Genomic DNA, 13,131 nt, shown 5'->3' with positions numbered 1-13,131 from the left:
TTAGGTGTTCTTCAAGGAAAGCCACGATACCTATGGCTCATTTTTAAGAAACCAGATGGAGATGAAGGCACTGATAAGAATAATGCGCTGAGTGATAATGCTAAGGTGAAACAACTTCGGGTTTCTCTTGATGGCACATTTTATCCGCGAGATAGATTGGAAATTGATTGGGAAAAAAATGATTATGCGGAAGCCTACAAGTCCTACCAAAAGGTGTGTGAAAGTAATGGTAATAATGATCCTATTTTGGATATGGTTGCGTTTCAAAAACTTTATACAATCTACGCAATTGACCTGAGTTCTCAAAAGGAAACTATAAAGTCTAATCGAGTGGATACTTCTCTATACATTGAAAGAGGGGAGAGTGAAGAGGTTAATGCATATTGTTTGCTTTTGGAGGAAACAGAATTACAGATTAATACAGATAATGGTGTTCTGATTAATATCACATAGGTTTTTTCTCATAAATAAATGGTTGGGGTATATGTTAATCAAATCAATCTTAATAAATTAACATCTTGTATTCAAAATCAAAAGCCTTGTATTATTAATGTTAATACAATTCAAAGAAAAGGAGCTGTAAGAATTGATGTTTTACTCACACACACACAAGTAAAAACACTAAATGATGTTGGATCTCTTAAAATTAAAATGACGAAACCTATGTTAAAGAAATATTCAATAGACGAGTCAAGAGGAGGATTTCTCCCGTTTCTAATTCCTTTATTTGCTGGTTTAAGTGCGGCGGGAGCATTGACTGGTGGTATTTCAGCAGCGGTAAAAACTGCTAACGAAAGGAAGGCACAACTAAAAGCTCAAAAAGAATTGAAAAGACATAACAAGGAGTTGGAGAAACAAATTAGTGGAAGTGGTGTAATTGTAGATTTTGCTCAAAAACTTGAAAGTCTACCTGATAAAGCTAGATTGTTGGTTGGAGATATGCTTTCCTCTATCGCTCAAGCGGGTGTTAAACTAACTAAACAGGGTAATGGATTGTATCTTTCTCATAAATAAATGGATAAATGGTTTAAACAATTTGGAAAGAATACAACATCAAATATAGAACTAGCTAAGTATTGTAAAACACTAAAAATTGATAATGTGGTTATTTGTATGAGAGATGAATTAATACATATAAATAAGAATACAAAGAATATTATAATGAATTTAGACACACAGAATGGTTCTCATTGGGTTTGTATTCATAATAGTCAGGATAAATATTATTTTGATAGTTATGGTATGCCACCACCTGTTGAAGTAATACAATTCTTACAGAATGGTGTTTATCAAACATTTCAAGTTCAAGAAATTAATTCTAAATGTTGTGGTCAATTATGTTTATATGTATTATTTCAACTCAACAATAATGAAAATTTTTATGATATCATTTTAAATCTAATATAAATGACTTATGTTGGAAAAGATGGTTCTATCTTTGGAAAATCCTCTCAGGATATTGATTTATCAAATTATTATACAAAGGCACAGGCTGAACGACAAAAATATAGTGTAAGTAAAAATATTAATATGAAGAATACTTATAAATTAATCAATTATCCAAACCCTACAGATGCGAATGACTTAATTCGATGAAGTGATTTATCACAATATATATTTTTAAAGAAAACAGCACGTTTTGTTAAACAAGTAAAATTTACAACCACAACACCTGGTTATACTGACCATACACCTTTCCTCATTGAATTTAAGTACCTGCTTACAATTGAATTTTATAAAGGACATATAGTTAATATGCGAATTAATAAATGGGGGTATGATATGCCTGATTTAGGGTATAATTGGTCTTTTTCAATAAACATAGAAGACCTACATGATTTTAATCAGTCTCATAAAGAAGAATATTATCCACTTGGTGAGGATAAGGATTTATGTGGAAGTACAATTAATAAACAACAAATACATGGTTTTAAGAAAAGAAAAATATATGATAGTATAGCGATGGTTAGCATGACAAAGAAGGAAGGTCATGAGATAAGGATAGAAAGCCAAGGAATACAAACCAATTTGGTAGTGGGAAGATGGGGTGGTATTACCTGTCATAATATTAATCTCACATATATTTCTGATACATAAATGGCAGGAAGAAGACTACAAGAGAATTATAATTTTTGTATTCAAGGATACCTACAAGAAAAGGGTGCTCGGTATTACATACCTTATGATTTGGAGCATATACATGGGAATTTTGTCATTAAAAACTGGCCTTATACTGATATTGTTAAACCCACAAATAGAGACTTGTTTAAAATATTAAATAAAAATGAACTTCTCAAAGTTATGAAATATAAAACTCTTTTAGAAATCGTCAACAAATCTTATTGGTATCCTATTATGAGAAAAATAATTATAGATACAAGAATATCTCAAAATCCAGATGAGTATATGTATAATATTCTTTGGGGCTCAAGCTCAAGGGTAGCAAGGGATGAGGAAGGAGTTAAAGAAGAGAAGGAGGAGAAGGAGGAAAGGGAGAAAAAGAAGAAGGAGGAAAGGGAGAAAAAGGAGGAGGAAAGGGAGAAAAAGGAGAGGGAGAAAAAGGAGGAGGAGAGGGAGAAAAAGGAGAGGGAGGAAAGGGAGAAAAGAGCGAAGGAAGAGAGGGAGAAAAAGGAGAAGGAGGAAAGGGAAAAAAAGGAGAGGGAGGAAAGGGAGAAAAGAGAGGAGGAGAGGGAGGAAAGGGAGAAAAAGGAGAGGGAGAAAAAGGAGAAGGAGGAGAGGGAGAAAAAGGAGAGGGAGGAAAGGGAGAAAAGAGAGAAGGAAGAGAGGGAGAAAAAGGAGAAGGAGGAAAGGGAAAAAAAGGAGAGGGAGGAAAGGGAGAAAAGAGAGAAGGAGGAGAGGGAGGAAAGGGAGAAAAGAGAGAAGGAGGAGAGAGAGCAAAGAGAGAGGGAGGAAAAATATAAAAAGATGGAAATCAGTGAGATTAATAAAAGATTGAAGGTATTACAGCAAATAAATCAAACTCAACGCACTGAGGAGGAAAATAAAGAAATGAAAAGTCTAATGGAAATATTATTTTCAAGAATAACGGCGTCAATGTCTTCACTTTCAGGGAGGAGATTTAAACGAGAAAGTGGTGAAGAAGAAGAAGAAGGAAAAGATTATGTGGTTGATGATGTTGGTGTTATTGACTTTAGTTAGTTTTATTTGTAAATAAATGGAGGAGAGAGTTTCCAAAAGCATTCCTTAGGATTCTTTATGTTTTAAAAATTAAGATAGAAATGTATATGTTGAAAACCAAAAAGGTTTTTATCCTCTGTCGGAATTTTTCTGATAAATAAATATGAGTTATTGTCTCAAATGTAAAAAGAAAACTAAATCTAAAAATATCTCATGTTAAAGCTAAAAATAATAGAGTTTATCAAAAAGGAATATGTCAAGTGTGTGGCTCTAAAAAGTGCCAATTCATCTCTCCTAAAAGAGGAGGAGACATACAAAGGTTTCTCTCAGGAAGTAAATTTACAACAACTGGATTTCCAGGGGAATTACATCTACCTGGATATTCGTTCTGTGGTCCTGGAACAAACCTAGATAAAAGATTAGATGAGGCTGACAATCCTAAATCTTGGTCGAAACCTATAAATAGGGTTGATGAAGTGTGTATGAAGCATGATATTGCTTATGGGAAAACCGCTACATTGGATGAAAAACATGAAGCAGACAGAGAAATGTTATATAATTTGTCTTTGATACAAAATCCTACATTGAGAGAGAAAGTTGATAGGTTTATTGTTAAAAAAATGATAAGTGTCAAATTGAAACTTGGTCTTGGTTATTCACCCTCAAAAAACTATTAGACTCCAATGATGTTATCAAGACTGAGGAGCTTTTGGCTAATGAATTACACAAACCTATAATCACAAAGTTTAAAAGAAGGAAAGTTTATTCTAAATACACCGACCACATATGGTCCGCTGATTTAATTGAATTGAATAATGACAGGGGATACAGGTATGCTTTAACCGTTATTGATTTGAGGAGTAGATTTGCCTGGGTTGTTCCGTTGAAAAACAAGAGAGGTAATACTTTAATGTTAGCCATTAAGCTAATATTTGATAGGGATAAAAGGAAACCAAAAAAGTTATGGACCGATGAGGGAACAGAGTTCTATAACAAAATATTGATGAAATTTCTTAAAGGGGAGGGTATTAAATTATACAGCACCTTTAATGAAGGAAAAGCAGTTGTTATTGAGCGTTTGAATCGCACTTTGAAAGAGAGACTATATAAAAAATTCACACAACTCGGTTCTCAAAAATGGGTGTATTTAATTCAGGATATTGTAGATAATTACAATAATACAGTTCATTCATCAACAAAATCAAAACCATCGGAAACATTTACAAAATTAGAATATGAAAAGGAGATTAATTTGAGAAAGCCCAAGTTTAAAGTTGGTGATATTGTAAGAATATACAAATGGAAAAGTCATTTTGAGAAAGGTTATACACAAAAATGGACTCGTGAATTATTTAAAATCATTGATGTAATGGATACAGTCCCTTGGACCTACAAATTATATGATTTAAATGGAGAAGAAATCTTGGGTTCATTTTACTCGCAAGAATTACAAAAAACACAAGTAAGCAGTTAATACCCTTGAAAATAATAAATAAATAAATAAAATGTAATGGGGATACGTTTTTAAATCTGTGAACCCCAAACACAGAATCCCACAACTTTTTAGTTGGGGCTTAACTTTTGTGTGTGTATAATGGGGATACGTTTTTAAATCTGTGAACCCCAAACACAGAATCCCACAACTTTTTAGTTGGGGCTTAGCTTTTGTGTGTGTATAATGGGGATACGTTTTTAAATCTGTGAACCCCAAACACAGAATCCCACAACTTTTCAGTTGGGGCTTAACTTTTGTGTGTGTGTGTATGTGTGAGTGAGTCATAATAATATACAAACCCTAACCCAACCCCATCCCTAACCCAAACCCATCTCTAACCCAACGCCATCCCTAACCCAGCCCCATCCCTAACCCAACCCCATCCCTAACCCAAACCCATCCCTAACCCAACCCCATCCCTAACCTAGCCCCATCCCTAACCCAACCCCATCCCTAACCCAACCCCATCCCTAACCCAACCCCATCCCTAACCCAACACCATCCCTAACCCAACCCCATCCCTAACCCAACCCCATCCCTAACCCAACCCATCCCTAACCCTCACATTCAAAATCCCATCCCTAACCCAACCCCATCCCTAACCCAAGCCCAACCCTAACCCTCACATTCAAAATCCCACCCTAACCCAACCCCATCCCTAACCCAACCCCATCCCTAACCCTCACATTCAAAATCCCACCCTAACCCTAACATAATCTTTTTTTTTTCTTCTTTTTTAAATACGTATTTCATTTTTTTTCCCTCCTCTTCTTCCAATTCTGTCTTTCAAGGCTTTCAAGTTTGAAGAAGTAGAAATGGGAAGAAAGAATTTTCCAGCATTTTCTTCCTCGAACTTTCTTGATATTGCTTAAATCAAGCGTCATTAAACAAAGAACATTGTTCATTGCTTTAGAATGCAAAGAGTCTCCAAGATGGACCCCACAGGTAGAGTCTCCAAAATAAAACCAACTTTCCAAGTTCCCAAGGTATAACCACATTCCTGTTGAGCCTCCAAGATAGGTATCACATTCCGAGTCATCAAAACAAAACCCCCATTCCGAGTCTCCAAAAATATAACCATCTTTCCAAGTCTCCAAGGTAGAACCACAATTTTCAGAAATATTGGGGGTTTCCGTGATAAGTCTCACATAGTATAACTGCGGACCATCAGGGAAAACTTCCCTTTCCCAATTTTTTAGGGTTTCTATGATGTGTCTCACATAGTATAACTGCGGACCATCAGGGAGAACTCTCCTTGCCCAATTTTTTAGGGTTTCTATGATGTGTCTCATATAGTATAACTGCGGACCATCAGGGAGAATTCCCGTTTCCCAATTTTTTAGGGTTTCTATGATGTGTCTCACATAGTATAACTGCGGACCATCAGGGAGAACTCTCCTTGCCCAATTTTTTAGGGTTTCTATGATGTGTCTCACATAGTATAACTGCGGACCATCAGGGAGAATTCCCGTTTCCCAATTTTCAGAAATTTGTGGGTCTCCAATGTATGACTTGTATTCTGACTCATCAAGGTAGAACTTGTTCAGTGGGTTTTGTTTTGATAACCCACAACAAGTATCATCATGGTAAAACTCTTTTTCAGGATTTTGTGGATCTACAAGGTATAACTCTTTGGCTGGATCATCAAGGTAGAACTCGTTCTGGGGGTCTTGGTTGTTCAAAAAGTCTTCAAACAAAAAAATAACTTCATCCCAAGTTGTGTTAAAAGCAGAATTTTCATTTCGTATCTCAGATACAATTTCCTGTGAAAGAAAATAACAATGTATTAATTTAATACAATATTTTTATTTGTATAAATCAAGCTCTATGAATATTAAAATAAACTTTGTTAACTCTTACACGAGTCTCATCTAAAAAAAAAAAAAAAAAAAAAAATTAAATAAATAATTAATTAAATAAATAAATAAATAAATAAACAAACTTACCTCCATTGATAAGAGGTTCGAGTCCAGTTCATCAATCTGAAGGTTGAGTTCTACACAGGTAGTAGGACTCCAAGGAATAGCAAAGTTATCCCATTCCATTTCGGCATAGTAGTCCATTCTCAAGTGAAGCAGAAAGCGTGTTTGAAAAAGCCTGTGTGGTCGGTGCCTTTTATAAGAAGGGCTGGGTGTGTGTCATTTCCTGTGGAAATTCCCTGGGCAAACCTGGGCGTGTCTTAACTGGAAATGATGTGATGGAAATTCCCTGAAAATGATGTAATGTATTACCTGGAAATGATACAATGCTGAAGAGTTTATAAAGTGGGTGGGACTTAACAAAGTGGGTGGGGCTTAGCAGAAATGGGCAGGGCTTAGCAAAAGTGGGCGGAGTCTAGTAAAAAAAGTGGGCGGGCCTAGTAAAAATGTGGGCGGAGCTTACCAAAAAGTGGGCGGCACTGGAGGCGCTCAGACAATAACATTGAGGGAGGTTTATCATTTTATTTTGGCTCAGTTAAAATATCTTGATAAAGAACCAAACTCAAACATATTTTTTGTTAATGTATTAGACGGTGAGGAGAGTTGTAGGAGAATTAAATTATTTCCACACATAAACAAATATTTGTAGGGTCGTTGTTTGAGTGGGTCAAAGATGATTCACCAGATGATATTAAGAGTAAACGGTTAAAAGGTCCATAAGGTCAGAAGGATCACAGGTTCACACAGAAGGACCATTGTTTAAGTGGTCTAATGAATAAGGATAACATGTCAAAAGGTTAGAAGGTTCGTAAAGAACAGGGTGAGAGAAATAGAGGTGTTTAGGGGCAATGAGGGAATGGAAAAATTAACATGTAAGTGAATGGGGATTTGGGGTGTCCCAGAACCAACATTATTACACTACTGAGAGCAGTGGCGAGAAACATTTGCATCGTCTCCACCAACGAGGCTCACGATTTACCAGATACGTGACAAATTTGAGAGGACGGGGTCTATCCACAATTATATTGATGCTGATAAAGACCTTTGTGCCAGAGTGTGCATGGGTGTCCACACTCGACTAGTGGAGTGTGTGAATGCCGGAGGCAAACAGTTTGAACATTTGAGGGATTAATATGTTTATTATTGATATGTTATTATTGATATGCTTGTATAATCAATAAAATACGTTTTGTTTTTCATTACTGTATACCTACTTTTGCAGCCCCCTGTATATATATATATATATATATATATATATTATATATATATGCATGCATATATATATATATATATATATATATATATATATATATATATATATATATATATATATATATATATATATATACATATATATATGTATATATATACATATATATATGTATATATATATATATATATATATATATATATATATATATATATACATATATATATATGTATATATATATATATATATATATATATATATATATATATACATATATATATATATATATATATATATATATATATATATATATATATATATATATATATACATATATATATATATATATATATATATATATATATATATATATATACATATATACATACATACATACATACACACACATACATACATATATATATATATATATATATATATATATATATATATATATATATATATATATACACAATTATACATATATATACAATTATACATCTATATATATATACACAATTATATATATATATAAACACAATTATACATATATATATATATATATATATATATATATATATATATATATATATATATATATATATATACACAATTATACATATATATATATACACAATTATACATATATATATATATACACAATTATATATATATATATATATACACATATCCACATGGACTCCACTGACCCCACAATAACCACTGACTTCACTGATTTACTCACCTGCTTTAACCTCACTCAACATGTCGACTTTCCTACCCATATCTGTGGTCACATTTTGGGCCTTGTCTGCTCCACTGGATTAAATTTGCACCATCTCTCTGGCTCCGACCTCACCCTCTCTGACCACTTAGCTATCACTATGACCATCAACATCCCCACCTCAACACCAAGACATCATCGCACTATCAACTTCCGTAAGCTAAACGCTCTTTCACCTACCTCATTCTCATCCACCCTCTCTGAAAAAATGTCCACTTCTCCCTTCGTTGACCTCCACACCCCTTCCGACCTCACTGACTACTACAACCACACTCTCTCCTCCTGCCTTGACCAGCTTGCGCCTGTAAAAACCAAAACAGTTTCTTTCACCCATTCTGCTCCCTGGTTTACCCCTGAACTCCGCCTGATGAAACCTCGTGCTCGCCAACTTGAAAGACTCCGCAATAAAACGGGTCTCACAGTTCACTCCCAAGCCTACAAGGACCACCTACAACACTACAAAGATGCCCTCTCCCGCGCCCGCTCCGCCTACTACTCTCAAATTATCCACTCTGGCTCCGGAAACCCAAAAGCACTCTTCTCGACAATAAACAAACTCCTCCGCCCCCTGAACACCACCACCCAGTCATTCACAGTAGATAACTGCATCTCCTTCCTCTCTTTCTTCCAACGCAAAATTGACAACATTTACAATAGCTTGACCACCGCCGCACCCGCACCCCCTCCAACCACCTGCCCCCCCTTGTCCTGCCATCCCCTGTCTCGGTTCTCCCCAATCTCCCCTACTGACCTCTCTGAACTCCTCATAGGAATGAAAACTGCCACCTGCACTCTTGACCCCATCCCCTCCAGCTTTGTCAAGGCCTCCCTCCCTGCTCTCTCTCCCCTTATCATTGCAACAATAAACTCCTCCCTGTCTACAGGCATCGTCCCACCTTCCCTCAAAATTGCTGCTGTTACCCCCATTCTAAAAAACCTGGTCTAAACCCTGACACCCTAAACAACTTCAGACCCATCTCCAACCTACCCTTTCTGTCAAAAGTTTTGGAACGTGCTGTAGCCACTCAACTCAAACATCATCTCTCTGCCAATAACCTGTATGAAACATTCCAATCCGGATTCCGCTCCAACCACAGTACTGAAACTGCTCTCCTCAAAATCACCAACGACCTTCTCCTCTCCTCTGACGCTGGCAACCTCAACATTCTCGTCCTCCTCGACCTCAGCGCTGCCTTTGACACCATCGATCACACCATCCTCCTCACCCGACTTGAATCCACCTTTAACGTTACCGGCACTGCCCTCTCTTGGATTAAATCATACCTCTCTGACAGACGCCAGTTCATCTCCATCAATAACTGCAAATCCCCCACTGCTCCCCTCCCCCAAGGTGTCCCCCAAGGTTCAGTTCTTGGCCCCCTCCTCTTCATCCTTTACCTGTCCCCCCTCGGTCACTTAATCCACCGTCATGGTTTCCAATTCCACTGCTTCGCCGATGACATCCAGCTTTTCATCTCCACCAAGTCCGTCTCCACCGACACCCACTCTATCCTGACAAACTGCATCACTGAAATAAAATCCTGGCTTCAAATCAACTTCCTCAAGCTTAACTGTGATAAATCTGAAATAATCATCATTGGCCCAAAGACGCTCACAAAATCCACCCATAACTTTGCCCTCAACATCGACGGTATCCCAGTATCCACCTCCCCTCACATCCGGAATCTTGGCGTCATCTTTGACCAAACCCTCTCCTTCGACAAATACACTAAACAGATCACAAAGTCAGCCTTCTTTCACCTGAAAAACATTGCCCGTCTCCGCTCATCCCTCTCCTCCACGGCTGCAGAAACCCTCATCCACGCCTTCATCACCTCCCGTCTGGACTACTGCAATAGCCTCCTCTATGGTTCACCCTCAACAATCACCAATAAACTCCAATACATTCAGAACTCCGCTGCCCGTCTACTCACCCATTCCCGGACCCGTGACCACATCACCCCCGTCCTTTACAAGCTTCACTGGCTCCCCATCCCCCAGAGAATCCAGTACAAAATCCTCCTCTTGACATACAAAGCCCTCCATAACCTGGCCCCATCCTACCTGGCTGACCTCCTCTCCAGACACACTCCCACCCGCAACCTCCGCTCTGCTGGTACCAACCTCCTGACCCCCTCCATCCGGACCAAATTCCGATCCTGGGGGGACAGGGCCTTCTCCATCGCTGCTCCCACCCTCTGGAACTCACTACCTCACACCATCAGAGACTCCTCCTCACTCACCACATTCAAAACATCACTAAAGACCCACCTGTTCAACACTGCATTCAACATTTAACCCACAGCATTTAACCCCTGACTATTTCTTCTCCTTCTCCCTCCTTTTGCTTTAAATATTTCCCTATTGATTCTTGTCTTTTTGCAATTGTTGTTTTCATGTATTGTTATGCATTATGTTTTCCACTCTGTCAAAGCGCCTTTGGGCTTCTTGAAAAGCGCGATATAAAATAAATGAATTATTATTATTATTATTATCACACACACACACACACACACACACACACACACACACACACACACACACACAGTTGGAAAAACACTGTATACTGTATAACTTTACCTTCACATATACCGTACATCACAACACGTAGCTTTCTATTGAAAATACTTGTAAAGCTGGCGTCATTTCTTGTGTTAATTTATATCTTTACCAGTACAGTACCGTAGTTTATGTTCAATAATCAATATTTTATGATACAACACTCACGGATGATTTAAAAGATTTTTCTGGAACTCCAACAACTTCCTCGTTTAATGAAAGTTAATCCAAACAACGTATTTTAGACTTGATGAGGTCTAGGATTTGTATGTTTAAAACATGATAATTTTAACGGGACCGTTAATCATTAATATCATGAGGAAACCCCTCACAACAAGGTAAAGCTTCCTTTTTGTAAATATAGTTGGATTTCAGAAACCTACGTTACAATGAATATTAGATGTTAACAACAAGTAACTTTAAAATTCAAAATTAATGAGGGGAACATAAATAAAGAAACAGGATTGGAGACATTGATGAAACACTGCCGCTAACTTTGTCGCATGGCCATCATCAACCGGCCGAAATGAGCATTGACACGATTATAACTGTGTGGAATATTATATATTTATAATTCGAAATATTGTATGCATTAAAATCCCTATAAAAATTAAAAACTCCGTTTATTTTAAAAACCTACCAATCTTTGATTTTTCACCCCACCCACGTTTTTACTGTGGAACTTTCTGTTGGTAGGGAGTCCAAATATGGCCGCCGCGTGACCTCATCAGCAAACGCGCTCTCATCACCCGGTAGTTCCTCAATATTATGGGGCTGTGCTTGCATTATGTAATCCTTATTTTCATTATTCCCACCCATCCCATACATTTTCTAGCTGTAGCGACGGCCAGGATATGCGAACAATTAACGGTGATGTTTTTGTGAGATTTATTTTCTTATTATATTTATTCGATGTTTCTCAGGTTTCTCAGGCATCTGGACATTTTGTTAAGTATTTTCGAGGCTTTAGTGAGATCATATAACCATTAGTGCGGTGTAAGTTTTTAGAAAACGATGCGAAGCTGTTCTCCGCTACCTTATCCACGAGTTGATTTTATTTAATGCGATTTAAAAGCACAAAATGAGCAATAAAACGAACGTGTTGCACTTCGTTCAGGAAATATCTTTGAACGAACAAGGCCCGACAGGTAGACAAGGCCCGACAGGTAGAGGGAGGTAGCACGGTGAGGTAAACGACGTGCAACCAAACAGGGAAAATGGTGACGGAGATAGACCAATCAGAGTCGGGTGCTGTTTTAGTTCCGTGTCGGAGGCGTGGCCTACACGTCATCAGTAAATGCGGTAGTAATGTCGTAAAACCAACAACAGCATTGATGTGGTTTATGTGAGGTAAATCGGGCGACGGGGATCTCAGAGACCGAGTAAGACGCTGTCCATGTCGTGCCGGAGGAAGTGGGCCTGCAATGAGCTGGTTCAACACGGCGCACCTTTCGGTGTTTGCCAAACAGGCGCTCACTCAGGCCCAGCGGTCCATAGATCGTGTGTTGGACATCCAGGAGGAGGAGGAAGTGGCCTGTGATGGAGGTCCACTCGCAGACCCACCGCAGGGTTCGTCATGGCACTGTCTTTACCTTTCATTGCACTGTCTCTAACTATCATTGCACTACCTTTACCTGTCATGTGTCATATATGCACTGAAGCTACCTGTCGTTGCATTGTGTCTAACTATCATTGCACTACCTTTGCCTGGCATATATGATATATGCACTGTCTCTACCAGTCATGTGGCACTGTCTCTACCAGTCATGTGGCACTGTCTCTACCAGTCATGTGGCACTGTCTCTACCAGTCATGTGGCACTGTCTCTACCAGTCATGTGGCACTGTCTCTACCAGTCATGTGGCACTGTCTCTACCAGTCATGTGGCACTGTCTCTACCAGTCATGTGGCACTGTCTATACCAGTCGTGTGGCACTGTCTCTACCCGTCATGTGGCACTATATATTGCACTGTCTCTACCTGTCATGTGGCACTGTCTCTACCTGTCATGTGGCACTGTCTCTAC

At 38.0% G+C, this 13,131-nt stretch overlaps 2 protein-coding genes across 3 annotated transcripts in view; one reads left to right on the top strand and one right to left on the bottom strand.

Moving 5' to 3' along the window:
- The window catches only part of LOC137425657 (hyaluronidase-4), a 91,853-nt gene extending 80,392 nt beyond the window's left edge, over positions 1-11,461 (bottom strand). The window contains exon 1 of one of the 2 annotated variants that reach the window (XM_078776931.1): positions 11,274-11,461. The gene's annotated coding sequence lies outside the window, so the exon portion shown is untranslated. Of the gene's footprint in view, positions 1-11,126; positions 11,223-11,273 lie in introns of those variants that run through there. The other variant, XM_078776930.1, reaches the window with a different exon arrangement.
- Positions 11,462-12,376: 915 nt separating this feature from the next.
- Positions 12,377-13,131, top strand: part of TMF1 (TATA element modulatory factor 1) — a 103,530-nt gene continuing 102,775 nt past the window's right edge. The window contains exon 1 of the mRNA XM_078776932.1: positions 12,377-12,674. Within this exon, the coding sequence (XP_078633058.1) occupies positions 12,530-12,674 (145 nt within the window). The 5' untranslated portion in view covers positions 12,377-12,529. The remainder of the gene's footprint in view (positions 12,675-13,131) is intronic.

This window comes from Myxine glutinosa, chromosome 4, assembly GCF_964187855.1.
Source record: "Myxine glutinosa chromosome 4, kmMyxGlut1.1, whole genome shotgun sequence".
NCBI classification, from domain to species: domain Eukaryota; kingdom Metazoa; phylum Chordata; class Myxini; order Myxiniformes; family Myxinidae; genus Myxine; species Myxine glutinosa.
Note: the sequence above shows the minus strand (reverse complement) of the source record. Positions and strands in the feature narration are given on the sequence as shown.